General features: G+C 46.3%; 2 protein-coding genes across 2 annotated transcripts in view; one reads left to right on the top strand and one right to left on the bottom strand.

Moving 5' to 3' along the window:
• Positions 1-878: 878 nt before the first annotated feature.
• LOC311351458 (uncharacterized protein) lies at positions 879-17434 on the top strand. The gene is made up of 11 exons (XM_084471607.1): positions 879-1007; positions 1278-1437; positions 1704-1775; positions 1913-1989; positions 2743-2843; positions 3926-4042; positions 4934-5008; positions 13386-13524; positions 15379-15461; positions 15616-15712; positions 15864-17434. Exons 1-11 carry the CDS (start codon positions 948-950, stop codon positions 16029-16031), a joined length of 1149 nt encoding a protein of 382 aa, XP_084327733.1. The 5' UTR covers positions 879-947; the 3' UTR covers positions 16032-17434.
• Positions 17435-17825: 391 nt separating this feature from the next.
• Positions 17826-21000, bottom strand: part of zfpm2a (zinc finger protein, FOG family member 2a) — a gene marked incomplete at both ends in the record, with an annotated part of 105863 nt that continues 102688 nt past the window's right edge. Inside the window, 2 exons of the mRNA XM_084471916.1 lie at positions 17826-20371; positions 20711-20938. Coding sequence (XP_084328042.1) covers positions 17826-20371; positions 20711-20938 — 2774 coding nt within the window. The remainder of the gene's footprint in view (positions 20372-20710; positions 20939-21000) is intronic.

Here is a 21000-nt window from a genome sequence, read left to right as displayed (position 1 = left end):
GGTAGCTCTTTTTGATAGGGTAGCATGATTTGATAGACTCTGATACCGTATTATAACGTATTTATTGAAGAGTTAAGGGGTACAGTATGTATATTTTACACCAATACTACACCGCGGGTCAATAGTGTCGTCATGCGCATGCGCAGAACCACTAGGGAGCAGAAATTGGCCGCCGTCATAATAGCAACAGCGCCATAGAACCGCCCACAGAGTACTTTGACTTTGCGCCTTGACGTCTGCTAAGTATGCTATAGGCCTGCATGAGAAAAAATTAGATCGATATTGCGCAACAATCGGGAGATGGTGACCCCCCCGAATATTGAAGGGTATTTCGCACACTGATTAATATATAAATTAAACCGTGGTAACAACTTGATTGGATATTAGGAGAAACAGAATGATCCATTACAGTCGTAAACAAGGGGTAGGCGTTTTATAACCAGGCTGGAACACGTTTCATTTGAAGGCGTGGGATTCATAAATATACTCGTATTAAATGGCGATTATGATCCAATCCACTGCTAAACCTACAGCCTTGTTAAACATAATACATAATGGGTGTGTTTAAAGGATACAGGGCCCCCTGCAGGCCATCGATTAAACTGTGCCCACTCCTCCACAACATACCACCAGACCCCCCCCCCCCCCCCCCCCCCCCCTCCCCAATCCCTCCCTTAATGTATTATTCTCTCGATTTATTGTTTCATCCGGTTTTTATACTCCTAGAAGATAATACTTAATGTAAATTGCATAATTCACGTTTCATTTTTTTTAATCATATAACGCTCTTTATGGCAAATGTTGTAAATTGATATCGCCGAAGGTACCATCACACCGGTGCAATGTGTCCCTTTTCGGCCCCTGTACAACAACAAGGAAGTCAATCCGAAAAATATTTCATTCAAATCAGCACATTACAAGTACATCGCGTTCATATTGTTTTCAAAATGCGCAGAAGAACTGAAGGGCAAGATTCGAATGGCGAATCTCGTAGGTCAGAAAGTAGGGTACGTGATGTAATTTGAATTACCTTCTTGCTTCCCCGTTTGCTAACAATCAAACCTCCGTGCGCCTCAATGTTGGGCGTTTAATACAACGTGTCACATAAGCACGCAGTGCCAATCTCAGATAAGGACAGTTAGCCGGCCATCAAGCCCCATCCAAGCTACATCCCTGTGTGTGCGTGTGTGTGTGCGTGTGTGTGTGTGTGTGTGTGTGTGTGTGTGTGTTAACTGTGATCATAATTATTTAAACAATTTCGTTTTTTTTTTACCAAGGATGCTGATCGTGTACAACCCATTCAAACTGAGGATCAACGCGTCACCTACTGGTCCATCATTAAGAATATTGGAACGTGTTTGCTTTTCATCATCGCCGTACCTCCGTTCCTCAACTATGCATCCCTGCAGAGAGAAGGACAGTTACTTATGCCAAAAGGTCTTCAGCATATTCCATCCTTCGAAATATACAAACTTATATCTAAATAGAATTGAGTATTTTCCATTGCATACTTAATACTGTAATCAGAAATTATTCCAATAATGGTGTCAAAATGCCTGGATGTTTGTGCATACATTTTTTGCCCCTAAGCACTTGTCTCACCTATTGAAGTGATCACTCTATTCAGAATGATAATATATTTTTTGTTAATTCTGTATACAGACCCAGTTCTTAACAGCCATCGCTATTCTCTTCCAATGCAGAAGGACAGATCGTGGATGTCGGTCTTGGTCAAAAGATGCACCTATTATGTAAAGGACAAGGAAAACCAGTTGGTAATGAATCACTCATTAAACAATATGTAAATCACTGGTTCATATTTTAGCAATATTATATATTTTACAGTCCACTGTTTTTCTGCTTTAGTGTTCTTCATTCATAAGCTTAACCATACTGCCATCAATGTTTACAGTCATATTGGATGCCCCGACCGGAGCCTCTTCAGACATTTGGTATCATGTCCAAGAAAGTGTTGCTCCACTGACGAAGGTGAGGAATTGACAGAAAAAAAATATTATTTACAGTGGATTTTGCCTCATTTTTTATTTATTATGTGTGTAATATCAAGTTCATTCAAGAGATAGAAAACAAAATCAATGAAAGATTTAATATTGTACTGCAAAAAATGATTCGATTTAGCTTTTTTACCAACCATGCTGTGGACTTCAGTCTGATCATGTATTCACAGTTCCGTAACCAAGGAGAGGTCATCAGAGGACTGTTGTTGTTGTAGTAGTGCTGCGGTATGCTGTCCAATGAGAACTCGACGTTTGCAGAAAGCCGAGTGTGACAGACTGGCCGTCGCTGTCTGTTTGTCTGAAATACGACCCCCAATGAGGTCACAGACTTGTTGTGGTTTCCGACGACCTACATCTAAACAGCAGCAACGACAGAAGCAGAAACATCATAATAAATGAATGAAGAAAGAACAGAGAACAGAGATGCAAGCATTTCCGAGCATATTTAGACCTGTATGTTTTGTCTTTGTTTTCTAATATTCAATACTCAAATTACATTAGATTCTAAAAATAATACTACTCACATTAAAAGGCATAACAACAAACCAACATTTACAGCAAGCATTTTAGAACAACGCTCAATGACATGCAAGTGCAATGTGGAGAATGTCCTATTTTCTTGTGAAGGATGCCTATTGCTGTAAAGGATGCCTATGCCCAGTGCTGCTAATGCAAGTTCATGTGTGAAGCTAACGCCATCTAAACTTGTTACCTCTTTCTGTAGGTGTGCACCTATGACAGAATGGGCCTGGGCTTCAGCAAGAGAGTGATGCAGAATGAGAGCTCAGGAACCGAGAAGGTTTGGGGAATGTCCACCACTGGGCGGTGAGTCGGAGGCTTTGTTGTTTGCAATGACATCATGGACTTATTTCAAAAGAAAGAAAAACCTGACTTAAATCTCAAGAAGGCTATCATGTTCACCGCGTACACATGCATAATTGATTATTACATTAATATTGTAAACATGACATCACATGTGTCCTACTTCTAGTTCTAATGGGTGATGTTATGATGCAGTAACTAATTGTGTGTTTTTTTTATCTTGTATACCAGAGGGTTGATTACCTCCACCAAGGAGATTACATTTTGTGGTTTGTTTGACGCTGTGGGAACAGGGTATCTCAAAAATAAATTCACAGATTTGCACCAAATTGGTACTGGCTTTTGGCCAGTACTTTCCAACTAGAAAAAATATATTTAAGATATTTAACATTTATGGGCTCACTTACATGCCAGAGCATGTTTGTGTTCAGTTTGACCTGCTGAATACTGACATCAGATATCTAAGTAATTGTCATTATAATAGGTCTGGGTTTGGGTTGATGCTAGTGGAGCCACAGCCAGCAGTACAACAGATGGGTAGTTAGAAAAAGATGTGGCATTGTGTGAGATGTGGAAGTGTCTTTCTGGATTATGTGTTGGGTGGTGCGTTGCAGTGAGAAATCCGACTCATCCCATATCCCATATCCCTCGCTGTACATTCAGCAGTGTTGGCTAAGTGGATATATGGTATCCATTGTCCTCGCTGGTGGGTACCCACAAAGGACAAAAAAGAAAAATGTAATATAACACTGCCCTTTACTGTCTGCAGTAAATCATCTTGTTGAAATGAGTACAAAGAAAACAATATTTTTGCAGTCATCTGTTTCTGGAGATTTTCTTTTAGTTGTTTTGTTTTGTTTTGTTTAATGGAGTCTCTCTCACGTGGGAATTATTAGTGCAGTGTATGGGGATTTATCTCTGCGTCGTTTGGCCCGGTCTCACCCTCCACAATTAAGAAACTGTTTTGTCTCCGTTGGTTGGCCGTGTGCCCTGTTTTATGGTTATTTTGTGGTTGTTACTTGACATTTATGTTGTACCACACATATAGTTTTTCTTGATATTATATTTCTACATTTTGTTTGCAGGATGGTGGATGATCTGCACCGTCTCCTTCGTGCGGCAGAGATCGACCAACCCTACATCCTGGTGGGCTCCGAGTTGGGAACGCTCAATGCCAGGTTCTACAGCCACATCCATGATGCGTGAGTCTAGTTGCCCCGGCAACCTGTATCAGGAAGCTAAAGCCCACGACAGCTAGTTAGTGCCTAGATAATACTTGCATACTGTCTATTTGACATCATCATTGTAAGGTGTTTGTAGGCGTTTTTAAATGCCTTGTCCAAAGCTAAACTATCTCAAAGGAATGAAAAAGCTATTGCATATTTTTGTTTTTGTTTTTAACGAATGGCATACAAACAGGTTACCAAATGCTGTACACAATAAGACAACCACCGCATATGGGGATACTATGAGGGATTTGTTTTCATACTATATGCTTATACACTTATCGTGTATCTTTCCATACATACACAATCTTTGCTCTATATATACTGCAGTACCTTGCTTAAATTTCCTATTTCACTTTTCTTTCTTTCAACTTCCACCCCTGGCTAAATTGCACACATATTCATTTTCGGAGACCGTCCATAAATCCAGAGCGTGTTCGGTCTCATCCATCCTCTGTGATTCACGGCCCAGTCAGCCGGGTTCCAGGTTTGATAGATTTACCGTTTGATTAGGCGTGATGTCACGGCCATTAAAGTGAGTCAATGAAGGCAGTGTCGAGTAGATGACACAGTCAGAGTGAAAATATGGCCCCCTGGATGTGGTTGCTGGTCATCAGTCTGGGCAGGACACAGATTGGCAAATACACAGAACTTGTGGGTAGGACGACCCCATCCATCTCTCAGCCCACGACCGCTCAGGCCAGAGTCCAAGAGTCTTACTGTGTGTGTGTGTGTGTGTGTGTGTGTGTGTGTGTGTGTGTGTGTGTGTGTGTGTGTGTGTGTGTGTGTGTGTGTGTGTGTGTGTGTGTGTGTGTGTGTGTGTCAAATCCGTGTGTGTGCGTGTTTGTCCTCTCTGTCTCCCCCAAGGTTTGTGTCAGACCTGGTTCTGATTGATCCCATCCCAGAGGATGTGTTTGAGGAGGACCAGTGGAAGGAGTACTGGTGAGTTAAAATGCCTTCCTCCATGGGGAGGGGGAGGGGGGTGGGAGAGGAACGAAAGACAAACGAGCACAAACTGAGCCCGTTTAAGAGATCTCAGAAAATACATTATTCTAGGTAGCAAAAAGTCCTGCCGAAAAACGTGTTTTCGTTGTCCTACAGGCGATGGGGGCCTGGGCTGCACAGGGACTGTGGGACAGGTTTTTTTTAAAATAAAAAAATGCCAGAAAATATATTGGCAAGCCGGAGATAGGAACACTGAAAGTGTTCTTTGTTGTGCAGCAGTTGGGCCTCGGGCTGCGTGCTGATTGGCCTTGTGCTGACAACTCATCCTGCTTGATAGTCTTGTTGGGCGGGGCTCATTAACAACATTCATTCCAGGGGCCCCAGTAATTCATTAGTGGATGGTAATCGCAGCATGCAGCCATATTATTGTGCACATGTGTTTGTTTTTGTGTTTGGGTGAGTGGTTTGTAACGAATGATGAATTAGAGTAGTGGTAGTTTTCTAAAACATTACAACATTACAACATACATTGGTTGTTGATGATTTGAGGATGAATAAAGATGAGTAAAGATTCAAATGTTGACTAAATGATGACCGGTTACTTTGCAGTCAAGTTTACAATCATTTCGAACCGCCATTTAACTGCAAAAAAAAAGCTTTTACCCCATCTCTTAACCATCAACAGCAACCCTGCAACATAAAGACAGGAAGTAGTCAATGATGTGCAGACCATGCCCTAGCCAGTTTGGCAGCGCTCAATCTTTTAGAAATTCCAGGTCGCTAACATCCACAGCACAGTGGTTACATCATGATGCGATAACTCTTGATAAGAAGTAGATGGAGAAATGGAGAACAAAAATATGCCTAATTTTTACATGACTTTAAGTAGAGCAGCCCCATTTGTCAGGGATATGTGTCCAATTATCCTCGCTGATTAAAAGCCATTGGTTTAACTGCGGATATGACAGCGCAGCCGCAATCCAATTACTCCCACCGGGGGGCTGTGGAAGGGGAGAAGAAAGAGAGAACACTTGCATTTACATTGTAGAAGAACACAATTCGATCACCGATGTAATGGGTTCGGATGAGGGGATCAGGGGAGGATGGGCTGGCTGTGGCATGATTGCGGATTACGTGTGAGGACATTTCCGTGATATGACTGATGGAGACGTAGACACAGATCTCAATCTATACGGCAGTGGTTCTCAACTAGCCTCAGGACCTCAAGTGTCCTTAGTCATTTCCAATATTGCAGTAATCAACAATGCCCTGAAGTACTGTTTTAAAAGCATTGAGCGAACAAAAAGCTGCAAAATTTGGAGAGAAACAGTAGGGCATTGAAAGATGAATTAACATTAAAACATAAGTTCATTCAGGGCCTTCTGTCTATAGATGGAGGTTTGGCTTATGCTCTGCGACCCAACCAAAATGCCCTATGGACCCACTTCTGGGTCCTGACCCAGGTGGATCAAGGTCATGCGGGTCATGAGTGACAGGGTTCTGGGATGTCTCTGGCTCTCTCACAAAGACACTTTACTTCAGCTGCTGTCTCTCACTTGGGTACACCGCCTGCTGGGCGTGTTTACCTATGTGTCTCTCTCTGCAGATACCAGGTTATTCGCAATCAGCCTTCAGTGCAAACGATGAAGGAATCCAGCGGGGGGTGCGTTGGTGGTGGTAGTGGTGGGGCGGGGCAGGGCAGGGCTTCAGCTGCACCTGAGGAGGGAGGAGGGAGGATGGGGGTGGTGGGCAGACGGTATCAGCAGGGTGCTGGGGACCAGAGGATTTACACATCAAAGACCCAAGTCATTAACGGCAGCTCACTCCCCAGAATGAGTTCTGTTATATCCTGTAAAATAGATCTCCCGAGAAATTGTTCTCTCTCGCTCTCTCTCTCACTCTCTCTCTTCCATGCATTCAGTGTACGTATGTGTGTGTGTGTACAGTATGTGTGTGTGCATGTCTCTGCCTCTGTGCACGTGTCCTTGTTGTGGAGGGGGGTGGGGGGGTTTAATCATAACTGTCCTATTGGGGATTTCCTTTTAAGATGTGGCTGCACGTAGCTCTGATTTCGTCTTCTTGTTCCCCAGTGTAACAGTATGTGTTCACATCTCCCGAGAGAAGTGTGTGTATGTGTATGTGATAGAGAAAAGGAAGCTACAGGCATGGGATCAGCACCCTGGCTTTATTTAAAGCCCATCTCTCTGTTTAGGTCAAATTGAAGAGAAGAGTTTCAGCTTTTCAGTTGTTTTTCTCATCAACAAGCTACTGTCCTGCCTACGGTTTCAGTGCCACCTGTTTTTGCAGTAGATGTAAACAGGGTTACGTTGAGCTGTAACAACCTTGAGTTTTGTGGAAAAACCAGAACCTGCACTGTGTGAATCTGAGCCTTTCTTTCCTTCTACACTCTGTTGCAGACCAGTGTGGTCTGCTTTACTTTTAAATCCATGTCAACTCCTGATAGTGTTACTGTAATTACCTCCCCGGCAAGTAAATGTTTTGATGTCCTTCCACTGAACATGTTGGCTTTGACCAGCATAGAGACACGACCTGTCTGGCTTCATGTTTTTTATGCAGGCATTTTTTGCTAAAATGTCATTGCAGTATACATTTTACATTTTACACCTTGTCTTTATATAATCAATTAGCATATGTGTGTCCTTTTGTGTGCGGTTGTCCCATTGCGTGTGAGTGAAACAGAGAGAGAGGGAGTCGGACGGATTTCAAAATGATTTGCCCCATGGGGCGATATTCGCTGGGAGACACTCACTGCTCTGAACCGTCCTAATGGGAAGCTCCTCATACGGTAATGAATGCTGATTGATTGGTTACTGCCCGTCTTAATGCACCATGAACGTGTTAAACACCACACACACACCGCTCTCATTACGCCACACAATTCCTTCCATTCCATGTATCATAGAGGCTTCGGAGAAGCTCATGAGTTTTACAGAGATGCAATTTCCCTTATAAGTTGTGCAGCTAACAACAACAAAGACTGGAGAATAATAAGGAGCTTTGTGACAATTTGACAAAGCAACATCCGAAACATGTGACAGAAGTCAGAAGTCCCACCCTTTCTTTCGCATCTGGCCACTAAACCCAAACATTCATGCGCCCACACAGACACTTCTTATCTTCCAGAACGTTTCTGGTCATAATATTTGCAGCCATGCACATTTTACACAATGTTAACTGAAGATATTGCCAAGCTAAGTTATCCACATCGCTGTGACCATTACTTCCTTCTGTCCTACTGTCGTTCCACCAGTAACATTATGACAAGTTGACACATTCAGAGTGGGCATCATTTCCGAGGACACAGATGAGTTAATTTGCTGTGTCTGATTGTGTCGGTGAATCATCTTCCATTTATACCATCTATCCCATACTCTTGTGGACATACGCAACTAGTTTTGCCTCTCACCTCACCTCTCACAATTCCTTCCCTATGCCTGTTACTTTGACAACCCCTCTCTGCTTGCTGTAGCTACTGTTTCAGTGCTCTATCATATGCTAAGTGGAGTTCAAAAGTACAAAGAGATTCTGCCCATCGCCACTGCAATTTACAGAATGCCATTAAAGATGGTATTTTATGAGCGCAACTGTGGGAGGCAACGCAGTGTAATGTTCCTCAGTTATAATGTAGTCTTACCTGGAAGTGGAAATGTCAATGTGAGTGGTGGAGGGGGGGGGGGGGGGGGGGACAGCCATTTTCAGTCTCTAGCGCCTACACCTTTCCATTGTGCAGGGATTTGAAACACTCCCATCCTGCCTATATGATACAGTAGCTAATTGAAAATCTTGAGTGCTTAGCATTACATAACCTTTGCTGAAAGCTGTCCTACCCTCTAACTCTCTCTCTCTCTTTCTCTCGCCAGAGTGGGCTCTCTGTCAGAGAGCCCACACTGCAAGCAGGAAAGTAAGTATAGTTTAGTTGCAGCAGAAGTTGTGAGGCAAAAGAACTCCACCAACCCCACTTTCTGCTGGCTTATGCGCCCTGTGAGCTGTATTTAAATAATCAGCTGGAGTAAAGCCCTGCTCCTACCCAAGCCTCTCCATCTCTCAGGGACCATGCACCAATATTGGCATCTGGTTGGAGGCGAAGAGGTGATGGTGGAGAGACCATTAATTAAGATGAAGAGGGGGCTTAGCTTGGCAAAATGTGGTTTATTTAGGACTAGGCCGAGGTAAATATCTAAGTCACAAACAAACAATAACACAACCTGTGTTATCTAACAACTCTGTGTGCCCCCATATAGGCCTACATTATTATATTCACCTGTGACACACTTTCTAAATAAGCCTAGCATGGTTGAGACCAGAGCTCGCTTGCTCTCGCTCTCGCTCTCTCTCTCTCCCCCCCTCCCCTGCCCTCAAAGAGAATCCTCCCTGTGGCGGGAATGCCAATTAATTGCAATTAGCACACCTGTAAGTGTAACGCAACTAATGAAGCTATGGTGCCGTGGGCCCCTGTGTGTTTACCCCGCCAGTGCAGGGTAATCCATACAGACTCGGGGCTTGGTGGTTGTAAAGATCGTATTCGTATTCTCCAAGCAAGGCTGTATTTTTAATGAGACGTTGCGGTGCTAGAGTGACACCATGTGGCCACACTGTGTGCTGAATGGACTGAATGGATTGTGCTCTGGCATTCACTTGACTCTGTTAAGCCATACCTGTTCACAATGGTTTAATTTATGCAAATTATTATTTCAGAATTTCTTAACCTACTTTTATTTCATTGATATCTGTTTGCATGTGTGTTATAAGGGATCTGATGTCTCAAAATACATTTTCTCAGGATTTTGTTAATACCATTTTGGATGAGACAAAATTCAAAGTCTACGCCAGTCGTTTATAAAATGATACCTTGACCTAAGATTACTGCACCAATTCATATAAATAATATCTATCCCCTTTTTTCTCTCAATAAACAGAGCCATAGTCATGAACTACTCTCTCTCTCTGCTCTAGAAGGTAAAGATGCTGTAGTGTACATTGTGTCCTGTTTTGTCACATAGTTATTCTACTGAAACTCATTTGAGCAAGTAGATGAAGTTCTCAGAATGGGATTTTAATGAGCCTTTACATTACTACTGCTACTGAGTTTGTGTTTGCCAATTTTGCACAAGATTCCCGCCTCCAGCAGCATGATTGGTCCAAACAAACATGAAGCGAATGAGAGTGAAACGCCCCGTTCACCCAGATACACGCCAGTCTACCATACTACTTCTTTAGATTATTCATCTAAAATCTGATTTGTATGACCACCACTACATAACAGCATACACTCCCAAAAACGTGCCACTTGACGTAGCCCCCTTTTCCTCTTAAAAAACATCCACCCCCTGTGCTATAGTTGACTATAAAGCGCTCTGGTACGAAGCCCCGGGGCGGTGTTGTATTTTAGCTGAGCCGCGTGTAATAGTCCATGTTGAAATGTTCGCGGCGGGCGCTAATGGTGAGCGGGGGAGCCCGTGTAATGGTCGCTGTCGTGGCGCTGAGCCGCACTCGCAGGTAACGGGAGGCCTCGCATGTGTGATGAGATGGTAATGAGGGGGGGGTGGGAGGGGGGGGGGGGGGTGGTGGGGGGGGGGGGGGGGGGGGGGGCGGTGATGGTGGAGGTGGAGGGTGACGGGTGGTGGGGGAGGTGATGGAGCCTTAGCCTAGCCTTATCGCTACAGGGCCAAATTCCGACAGTGAATTGCGCGGCGGTAACAAAAAAAGTAACAGAGCAGTCCATTCAGCCTGCACTAATCCAGATGGGAAAGTCAAACAGCAGAAAGTCCGCCGCGGCACAAACTCATTTCATCACTTTATTAATTTAGATATTGCCTCCTTGCTCCTGCAGGGGCGGGGGTTTTTTTGTGTGTGTGTGTGCGCCTGTGTGTATTGTTGTGTGTGTGTGTGTGTATGTGTGTGAGAGAGAGGGAGAGAGAGAGACCCCTCCTGAAATGACCAACATGGGCGAGGCGTTTTGCTCTACATGCTCCCCCCCCCCCCCAATACTTCGTCTGCAGCCGTTATCTGCTTAATTCATCCCGCCAATCTTGGCTGTCTTTACCCACTAAATTTCCCTTTGACACGCATGCCTTGCTCTGCATAATCCTCACTCCGGGGCAGAATTAAAAATGGAGAAAGAAGAGGAGGGAATAGGACAGGTGGCTGGAGAATCCTTCAAGTAACGCTGAATGCCAGACCCGGGAACGATTTGACCAGATCCAAACTGCCTGTCTGTCTGCCTGCCTGCCTGCCTGTCTGTCTGTCTGTCTGTCTGTCTGTCTGTCTGTCTGTCTGTCTGTGTGTGTGTGTGTGTGTGTGTGTGTGTGTGTGTGTGTGTGTGTGTGTGTGTGTGTGTGTGTGTGTGTGTGTGTGTGTGTGTGTGTGTGTGTGTGTGTGTGTGTGTGGGGTGGGCTGGTCTGATAGGGAAAGAGCGTGTTTTTCTCTCTCTCTCTCTCTCTGCCAGAATCAAGGGAAGAAGGGGTGACAGGTGGAAAATGTGCGGAGGCTGAAACGTCCCTAAAGAGCTGGGTCGAGGAGTGGCTTCTAAATTGCGATGGCAGAGAATGACTGCAGGGGGAGAAGCGGGTGGCCAAGGCAGATGAGAATGTCAGAATGTCACTCTCCTGAGGTCTGATTTGAAAAGTTTCCGTCTGCGGAAGGGAGAAAATAAGGTCCACGTGTTCCTTTCTTCCTACACCTCTTTCCTTTCTTTCTTTCTTTCTTACCACCTCCTTCCCCCGGTCTGTGATTACCACAGGACTGCAGGGAGGTCTTGTGGACGTGTTTATCTGCAACGGTCTGTTCACAGCCCTTCGATCAGCCGAGCACCGCTCCCCCCCCCCCCCCCCCCCCGTTTGCTCTATCTGACCCATCAGCATTTACATGCTTGGCCAGAGCAGGGCTTGACGTTTCAACTGGCGGTGAATGTGTCCTCCTACCGTTTTAATGGATCTCCGCTCTGTGCTTAGGCTGTTTTCGTCGTGCGATCCCAGGCTCGATGAGAAGAAGGCCAGAGTCCACCCGGGCAGGTAGTTCTGGGAACATGGCTGCTGTCACACTCAGGGTTCAGAATGGCAGGCGACGGAAGGCTGGAGTCTGAAGATAACTCACAGCCCCTTTTGGATCACGGGGTCAAGTGCTATTGCGAACACAAACCCAATGTCGTTTGCAAATACCACTTAGTCTGTCGCCACACGCTATTAATTATCAAGGGCCTTGTTATAGGACCATACCGGTCATGGTGATCAAACCTCTCCAGGCTTCACTGGAACATCTGTACCAATATAATTTGTCGGAATGACTCCCTTGTTCAGATTCGGCCGGAGAACATTTAACATTCATGCGCCTCTTGTAGTCAATATGAGTAGTACAAGTCACCCTATGTATCCCCATACAAGTACTCTTATCACAAAGACCAAAATATTGCTATTGTAACCTTTGTGGCAGACGCATGCTCTGAATGCTCTCGGGCAGAATCTGTACAATAATACGTCACATGGTTATTTTGACAAATGGTATTGGTAACATATTCAGATATTTGTTATGATATTGGTTCAGATCAGTCGCCAATCTGAACAGACTGGTTACGGGTCTTTGAGTGAAGCCAGGAGGCACTGGTTATGATGGTTTGATCACCCCTACCGGTATGGTTCCTTTACGCTCAAGCGGATGGCCGGTTAGATGGCCGCTGCTCTCCTTTGACACCAGCATGAAAAGCTGTGCTGAGGCTGTCGAGGAGACCTGATTTCAATCCCGGCCCGGGTGCGGCCCCAGAACAGTGTGCACCGTGCCGGTGTCCCCGTATCTGAGAGGCAGAGACCGTCCTTGATGTCGAGCAGCGGTGGAGGGGTTGATCTACAGCGTGTCGCCGCCCCGCGCGGCCCTCTATCCGTGGCGGCGGCGGCGACCGCCCCGGGTAGGCACTATTGATTGAGCTCCACGGGCCGAGACCGGCCAATTCAGAGCACCACTGAGCCGAGACCGATTGGGCTTCCCGGGTTACAAAATCCCGGCTCTCTTCTGCTTTTCTGCTTCTCCTTTGGCAGCTCATCTGACGCACAAGAAAATCTTTCTTTTAGTTAAATGTCTCCATGGAGAAAGTTTTTTTTGGGGGGGCGGGGTTATTCGGGTGTTGAGGGAGGAGGATATTCATGGTTGACCTCTGTGTGGTCCTGGCCTTGTCTCTGTTTTAACTTCCGCCAGCTTGGATTTAGTTTTAATCCAACGTATTGATTTAGTTTTCTTAAGAATGAGAACAAGTCAAGCGATTGACCTTCGCTCAATGCACTGATTGCTGGTCATATATTCAGGACATTTAGATTGACCCGGTGTGTGACTGCTCCGGTGCGTCCCATCCCGTGTGTTCCTGCAGGTACGGTAAGCTGCTGCCCTCGCTCCAGGCCAGGCAGTTTTCGGCGGCGACGGGACTGAGTCGCATGCTCATCATCCTGGGTGTCATGGAGCCCGCCATCACTGGAGACGCCGTCGCAGAGGACGTCGTACAGCGCCAGGTGAGGTTCAGGCATACATACACACACACACACACACACACACACACACACACACACACGTGTGTTTACGCACGCAGGTACGCACCCACACAGGAACACTTTAACACACACAGGCACACATTAACACACACACAAGTATTTATAAGTAATGAATCCCAAATTGTGCACCCAATTTGAAAGGAACTCTAATGGTGTGAGTGGAGTGAGAGGTTTTAAATACTCTTTTTTTTTTTTTTTTTAAGTCTTGTTTTTAGACAGGCCTCTCAAAACCTTGCGTTTATGTTTAGTCTCCAACAGTGCAAATATAAGATTCATATTACCTGTAAAAAAAATGTTTGTATTATAATACATAAACCATTATAATGATACCGCTGAAGATGACTCTGGTAATTGGTAGTCATTTTGCATGTACTTTTGTATGAGTTTGTGGGTAGTAGTGTCTATACTCTGCCACATGGTGGTGCTGGTGCCAGAACAATAACGACTGCAGTGGGGAAACTGATCTGTGCTGAGAATATGTAGGGGGGGGGGGGGGGGGGACAGAATCATCATCACAAACCCTATCATCACAGTTTGTGAGCCCCCCCCCAAGATACGGCGAATGAGAATTAAATCCGTTTGCAGACGTTGCCGTGACATCACAAACATACTCAGTGTATATCTTGGGATGCATGCTATATTGTAAACTCCGGGTTCTGACAGCTCATTGTAAATAATGTTTTTCATGGAAGGCCATTAATATTGACGACAGACCTTCCCCACAGACAGCGGTGTATATTGCAGATGAGTTCTGGGGTTGGGTGGATGATTCCACAAGCCGCTGTCACCACTGAGCTGGGCACTAAATCTGTTTTAAATGGTAAAGTGGCCGCGTGTCGTCAGGCCTTGTACTCATTTTGGTTGACTTGTTTTGCGAAGCGCCACCGACAGAGCAGCAGCTATTGCTTTTGATGATGAACAACAGCCAATTTCCCCCCCGCCACACTCAACGGCCAAAACGGTCTGTAAAGGCGTGGTTTTAAGTGGAAAACAATACATTTCACAAAGGCTTTCTTGTTCTTTTTCACTGGAGCGGGAAAGAGCGGTTGAGATGGAAGATCAGTGAGTGCTAATTGTAAAGCTAATCGCACCAGATTTTACACTTAACCGCTGAAACATGGGTTACTAAACAATGTCTGCTTCAATATCTTGTTACCTAGTGGTCCAGTACCACCCACTGGTTTAATGGCATTTGGATGGTTGGCCTTTTTTAATTATATTTCTTTATTTTCTGCTTAGAATGTCTTACATTTGTTGCCAAGGAGATGAGGACATCATTGTGCTTTAATTCTCTAAGGAATGGAAAAAAAGGTTTCTACCAATAGCTTAGTGACGGTCAACACACACACACACACACACACACACACACACACACACACACACACACACACACACACACACACACGCACTGAATTCAATAGAGCATGCAGTCCATTTCTCAAGGGCATGTTCTGTGACCACTGCTTAATTGAACTGGAGCAGAATTGTTTGCTGCTATGTTAATGGCACCCGAGTTATCTCCTATCATCACATGCGAGAGATATATATACACACACACATACAGTGAATCTTTCATTTCAATGTCAATATCGGTTCTTCTACCTGCAGAAATTAACAACTGGAGAATTAAGATAATTTATTTTTTATTTCTTTCAATGTGTACGCTTATATAAAACATTGGCAATTAAGTTTGGGGAAGTGGACAAAAAAAAGAGGGGTTAATACAGGTTATTTTCAGGAAATTGGATACCTGAACCTTTCTTTGGTGAGATTTGTAATGCATTGATCTATTTTGTCTGCATTCTGTTTCCATAGAAGTACTTCCTGAGTAACCCCGCCCACCAGAGCAGTGCCGTGGACGAGCATTACTTCCTGAACGAAAGCGCCGCTCAAGTCAGGTCGGGAAACCACAACCACAACAACAAAAACATTCAGAGCGACTTCACAAGCATACCGTGTAGCGTCGCGCTCCATGTCGGTGCATATTTATTATTGACATGCCTAGATGGGTCGGTAAATAACACAAACGAAATGTTGTGCGCTCCTCTTCAGGGACATCACAAAGTTCAAACCCCTCTCCACAAGGACGTCGGTGAGCGTGATCACCGGAGAGTCTTTCGACAGCCTGATTCCAGAGCATCTGAACCAGGTGGAGATGCCTTCCCTCCACCCTGCAGGCGTGTCCATCCTGTACAACACTGACCTCATCGGGCCAACAGGCAGTCCTAACCGATGTACATGGAAAACTGATGTGAATGTCATTTTTTTCTCATTTTTTTCATTTTTTTTTTTCATGGCAGATGGTGGCGAAACTTCAAAAGAAGTTTCTGGGTGAATCATATCCATCGGCCAATCACGTTGGGATCGGAGGTGTGGACCGGCGAATGATCTACCAGAGACCATCTGTCATCAGTCAGCACTTGAGGAGCGTGGTGAGGCAGCGACAGTCCAGGCAGCAGAGCGAGTAACGTGACCTGGCCTACATTTCATACATGCATCACGAATCTGAGGAACTGCTTTCGTTTGTTGCTGCCTGTTCCTTTTTTTTTTCTATACTATTGGCCGCCTCAGCCGGTGCGGCAGATATCTGAAGTGAATATCAATGTGAATATATTGAGTTTTATGTGCGAGTTTTACAAATCCTGACCAATTAAACGTTTTACACAGTACTTCATGCTTTGTGTGTCTCGTCTGAGCCAAATGCATATGGGCCAAGTGCATTGGAAGGCCTGAATCAATGCTCAGTCTCAGTTTTGAAACTGAGATACGGATATATGGTTTGATCATAGTGAGCAGTGTTTGGAAATAGTGTCTGAACATATTAAAAATGAGAAGTGGCTTGAATATATGTAATTTTTTGCTAGAGACTTTCTCCTTTTATTCTTGTGCGGTGTAGTGTTAACGTTAATATTTATTTATACATTTCTAAGTTACTGAAGTTTAAATAATTCCCAGAAATAATTATTTCAACCTTGACGGTTCTTCACGGTTCTCTCATTCTTGTGGCTTGTACAGCGGTTACATTGAATGACTAGTGAATCTTTATTTACTGAAAGAAAAGACCAAACGACACTGAATTATCCTGAGGATTTAAGTTTAATTATGACACCACATCAAAATAAAAATTTCCAACAGATCTGGAATTTTATTCCATCCATATACATGCATAGCAACAACGTTTGTTAAGAAACATTTTTCTCCCATAATTAGGACATTGGAATGATCATTTTACATCAGGTACCCCACTGACAGTCCCACCCATTCTGCTCATCAGCAATAAACTTAATTCTTGTACAATTCACTTTTTTTTTCTCTCCCAATGGGGTTACAAATAATTATATGCACAATTCCCCCATTTCATAATACTGCTTTTTAGTAACGTTCCCTCATTTACAAAGTATTGCATTGAGAGCAAAAAATTCCAAAAAGGGAGATCAAAGAATATCATTCAACAGAAATACGAGTACTATACAAGAATGCTGCCATCTTCATGAGAACATCCACATCTGAGTTGAAGATAAGAGACGGGGACAAACAGCCACATATGTATGCAAAGCCATGTGTATATGCCAAACGATGTCAGATGCTGGGTATGCATGTGCGCCCACTAAATCACCTCAAAATGGTGATTCTTATTTTATTTTATTTTTTTAAGGCTAACAATTTCATTAGTAGCAAACCGCAAGTGACATTTTGAACATATACAAAAAACTGGTACAGCAAATAAGAATACACAAGTGCCTCAGTAGCTATTTTTGTGTCTAAAATGCATCTTGTCTTCATGTTCTGTCTATTGTTTCATTGAGCCTACATTACAGTGTAAACGATATGTGTGCTACACAAGAATGACTATACAATAACGTTACAAACAACTCTGATATAAATTTCATTTTGAATTTAAATTAAGATCACTACTCCTATTAATACTGATTGTAAAATAAATAAATGTGAAAGTGGCACCAATATTATTCTCGATTCATTTTCCATTTTTTTTCTTTTTCAAACAATTGATTTTGCATTTTTAAGTCTTAAAACGATGAAAGAAGAAGCTTCTCTTGATTGTCCACAAGCAGCATTAAGAACTGCAAGATGCTCTATTCCAGACACAACAGTGTACCAAAATGGAAGAAGAAAAAAAGGGGGGGTTGGGTTTGGTGGGGGTTGGGGGGGGGGGGGGGGGGGTTGAGTGGGTTGGGCAAAGTTAGGGGATCGCTATGGTGATGGGTGAAAGAAGAAAAGAAGTGCTCTCCCTCTTCCGGGACTTATTTGACGTGCTCCGCGGCGTGTGACGAGCAGTAGAACTTCTTGTGGGTGATAAAGTTTGACAGATTGTTGAACTGGATGTCACAGAGGCGGCAGTACTTGCCGCTCCCGGGGGCCTGTGACGACCCGTTCACACCTTTATTGGCAGCGGGCGGGGCCTCCGTGCCGGGCGACTTGGACGTGGGCGACACGTTCTCGTTGGAGTCGGCCGCGTTCTCGGCCCCCCACGTGGGCGAGGGATTGGTGGAGTGGCCATCTGGCTGCTGGGGGTTATGGGACTGGTTCTCCTGCTGGGGTGGCGCCGTTCCCGAGCGCTCCTCGGGCTTGTGCCCCCCATTGACGATGATCATGCCCCTGTTCTTGGGCAGCAGGGGGAGCGGCTCCTTGCCAGGGTGGGGGCAGCCATTAGCAGCAGCCGGCTGGGGCTGCTCTCTATGGGTCCCGGCCTCTCCCCCCCCTCCCCCGTTGACGCTCTGCTCCGGTTCGCCGGGCTCTCCCGGGATCACTGCGCCGCTCGTCACATAGTCGGTCGGCTTTATCCCGAAATACGGCGAGATCTGCTCGGCGCCTTTTACCTTCTTTATTGCTCCGGGATAAAGGCAGTGGGGCAGAAACATGCTCTTGCTCTCGTCTTTTGAGGGGAGGAGCTGGGGCTCGGTGAAAGCCGGCAGCCCGGGAACCGGCCCCAGGTGAGGGGGGAACATGCCTCCGTTCTGCACGATCATCTTCCCGTTGCCGTTCTTCTCGCACTTGCCCGGGCTCTTAGTGTAGACGTCGTCGGCGGCGACGCTGTTGTTGCCTTCGCTCTTCACATCTGGGAACAAGGTGGGCTCCATGCTGCCGGCCTCGCTGTGCTGCTGCTGAGTTGCTGCTGCTGCCGCGGCGACAGCTGTGACGGGGCAAAAGTTCTGTTTGTGGGCGAGATAGTTCTCTACTTTGTTAAAACTTATCTTGCATACTGTACATTCGTGGTAGTCCAACAGTCTTTTCGGGGAGTTACATGTCTTGTCGGGGACGGGCGAGCACTTTTTGCTGAGGTCGATCGGGGCGTCCATCTCCTGCGGCTCGCCGCTACTGCACTTGGGCGGCAGAATGGACTTGGTGACGGTGAGCGAGGCCTCCAGGTGCTTGGGCACCATGCCCGGGAACACGTCGCAGCGGGGATGGAAGCGCTCGGCCAGGCTCTCCACGGCCTCCTGGGACGTGCAGGGGTTGCCCATCGGGGGGTAGCCCTGCTGCTGACCCATGGGGGGCCTGAGGTGCTCCTGGTCTGGCAGACACATCTCGTACATCTTCCTGCGCTTGCGGGTCCTCATGGTCCTCTGCATGGAGGGCACCTTGTTGGCGGACATGCGCTTCATGGGCGGGTCGTGGCGGGTGGCGCAGTAGTACTGCTTGTGCACCATGAAGGTCTCGTGCCGGCTGAACGTGATGTTGCAGGCCTCGCAGGTGGTCTTGTTGGGGTCATTGTCGCTCTCCACCAGGCCCGTGCTGGGGCTCTTGCCTTCCATCTGCTTGCCGTTAACCCTCTCCTCGGTGCCGGTCGGGGTGGTGACCTTCTTTAGCGCTCCGGGTAGCTCTTTGTCGGGCCCTTTGCCCCCCGCGTTGATCATGTCTAAAACGCTGGAGTTCAGACAAGCTGACTGCATGAGGTGGCTGTCGGTCTCCGTGGAGTGGCAGCCGGCCAGGATGCTCACTGAACTGTGGCCGTTGTTCGGGCTCACTGCCTCGGGAACCTTGTCCGACAGGCTGGAGAAATCGGGAGACTTTGCCATGTGCTGCCAGCGGCTGTTGCAGTAGTGCTTTTTGTGGACCAAGTAGTTGTCCAGGTTGTTGAAGGTGATATTGCATTCGAAACAGGTAGCCCCTTTGGGCATGAGGGGGCTGTAGATGACAGGGGGATAGCTGTTTCCTCCGTGGCGGAGCCTCCGATGAACAAGCTCTGACATTTTCGCGAGGATCTCTGAGGCCTGCGGGACCACGGAAATGTCCTGGGAGAACGCAAACTGAGACAAGAAGGGGCCCATGGGGAACGTGGGCATGTTGTGCTGCACGGGGGACGAGGCCAGTCGGGGACTGGAGGGCTCAGACTTGATCCTGGTGTAAGAGAAACTGGCTTTGCTGCCCGGGTGGGCCTCTCCCTTCTGCACAGACAGCATTGGCTTCTTCTCAGCCTTGTCGACCTCCCCCTCCGTGCTCGTCTCCTTGGTGAGGGTCCCTTTGGGGCTTCCGAGCAGCGCATCCTTCCTGTGGGCCAGCTCGGCGCGGGCGTGATGCTGCTGGAGGCTGTCCTCCGGACCCCTGGGGGAGAGCTCGGTACCGTCGGCCTCCCTGTGAAGTTTGTTGCCGTGCCCGTGTAAGTCCTGATGCTGTAAGAGTTCCCTGTGGCTCTGGAAGCTGATATGGCAGTGATTGCATCTAAAGGCCGCCTGTGACAGGTGAGACATGATGTGATGCTGGAATGTAATAAGGGAATCTGCCGTGTAGTTGCAGATTGTGCATTTCAAGTTGGTGCCAGGAGGGATGCTCTCTTCCATTTTGACACCTGTGAAGGAGATAAAAGGGAGAAATTCTCAGAACTGCAGCGCTTCCAACTCCTCCTTCAGAGTTAACGTCAGAAACCATCAAATGGCCGTTGCATAATGCTAAGCCCATTCCTTCTTCCGGCAGAGATATATTTTTTAACAGATGAACTGTCAGCAGTGCCGAATGACAGCAAGGATGAGTTTATTTTTCCATCTTAGAAACGATAGGTTCATCCATTCTGCGGGAAAGACAATTTCCCATAAAAGTACGGAAAAATATTCAACGTCTGTGAAAGTCAGAATGAGTATTTGGGTGAATATTTGTTCTGGCGAAGGAGCCGGGGGGTCTCCTCACTCACCGGTGTGTGATGTGCTCAGGTGCAGCTCCAGGGCCCTGGCGCTGGAGAAGCTCTTGTTGCACTGCGGGAAGGGGCACACGCTGGGGGTCAGGTGGGGCGCCGTGTCGTTCTCCTCCGCCACGCTCTCTGGCTCCCTCTGCCGCCCGCTGCAGTAGTACATCAGGTGGGCCTGCAGGTTCCTCTCGCTCCGGTACCAGATCCCACACGCCTTGCAGGGGAAAATGTCCTCTGAGGAGACGCAAACACAAGATGGGAGAGCGGACACGATTAGTACAACGGGATGACTTTTC

This window comes from Micromesistius poutassou, assembly GCF_964030765.1.
Source record: "Micromesistius poutassou genome assembly, chromosome: 8".
Taxonomy (NCBI): Eukaryota; Metazoa; Chordata; class Actinopteri; order Gadiformes; family Gadidae; genus Micromesistius; species Micromesistius poutassou.
Note: the sequence above shows the minus strand (reverse complement) of the source record. Positions and strands in the feature narration are given on the sequence as shown.

Coding starts and splice junctions, on each gene's coding strand:
- LOC311351458 (XM_084471607.1), top strand. CDS start 948: ATGCGCAGAAGAACTGAAGGGCAAGATTCGAATGGCGAATCTCGTAGG. Junction 5,009..13,385: donor GACCAGTGGAAGGAGTACTG/GTGAGTTAAAAT, acceptor GTGTTCCTGCAG/GTACGGTAAGCTGCTGCCCT. Junction 13,525..15,378: donor AGGACGTCGTACAGCGCCAG/GTGAGGTTCAGG, acceptor CTGTTTCCATAG/AAGTACTTCCTGAGTAACCC.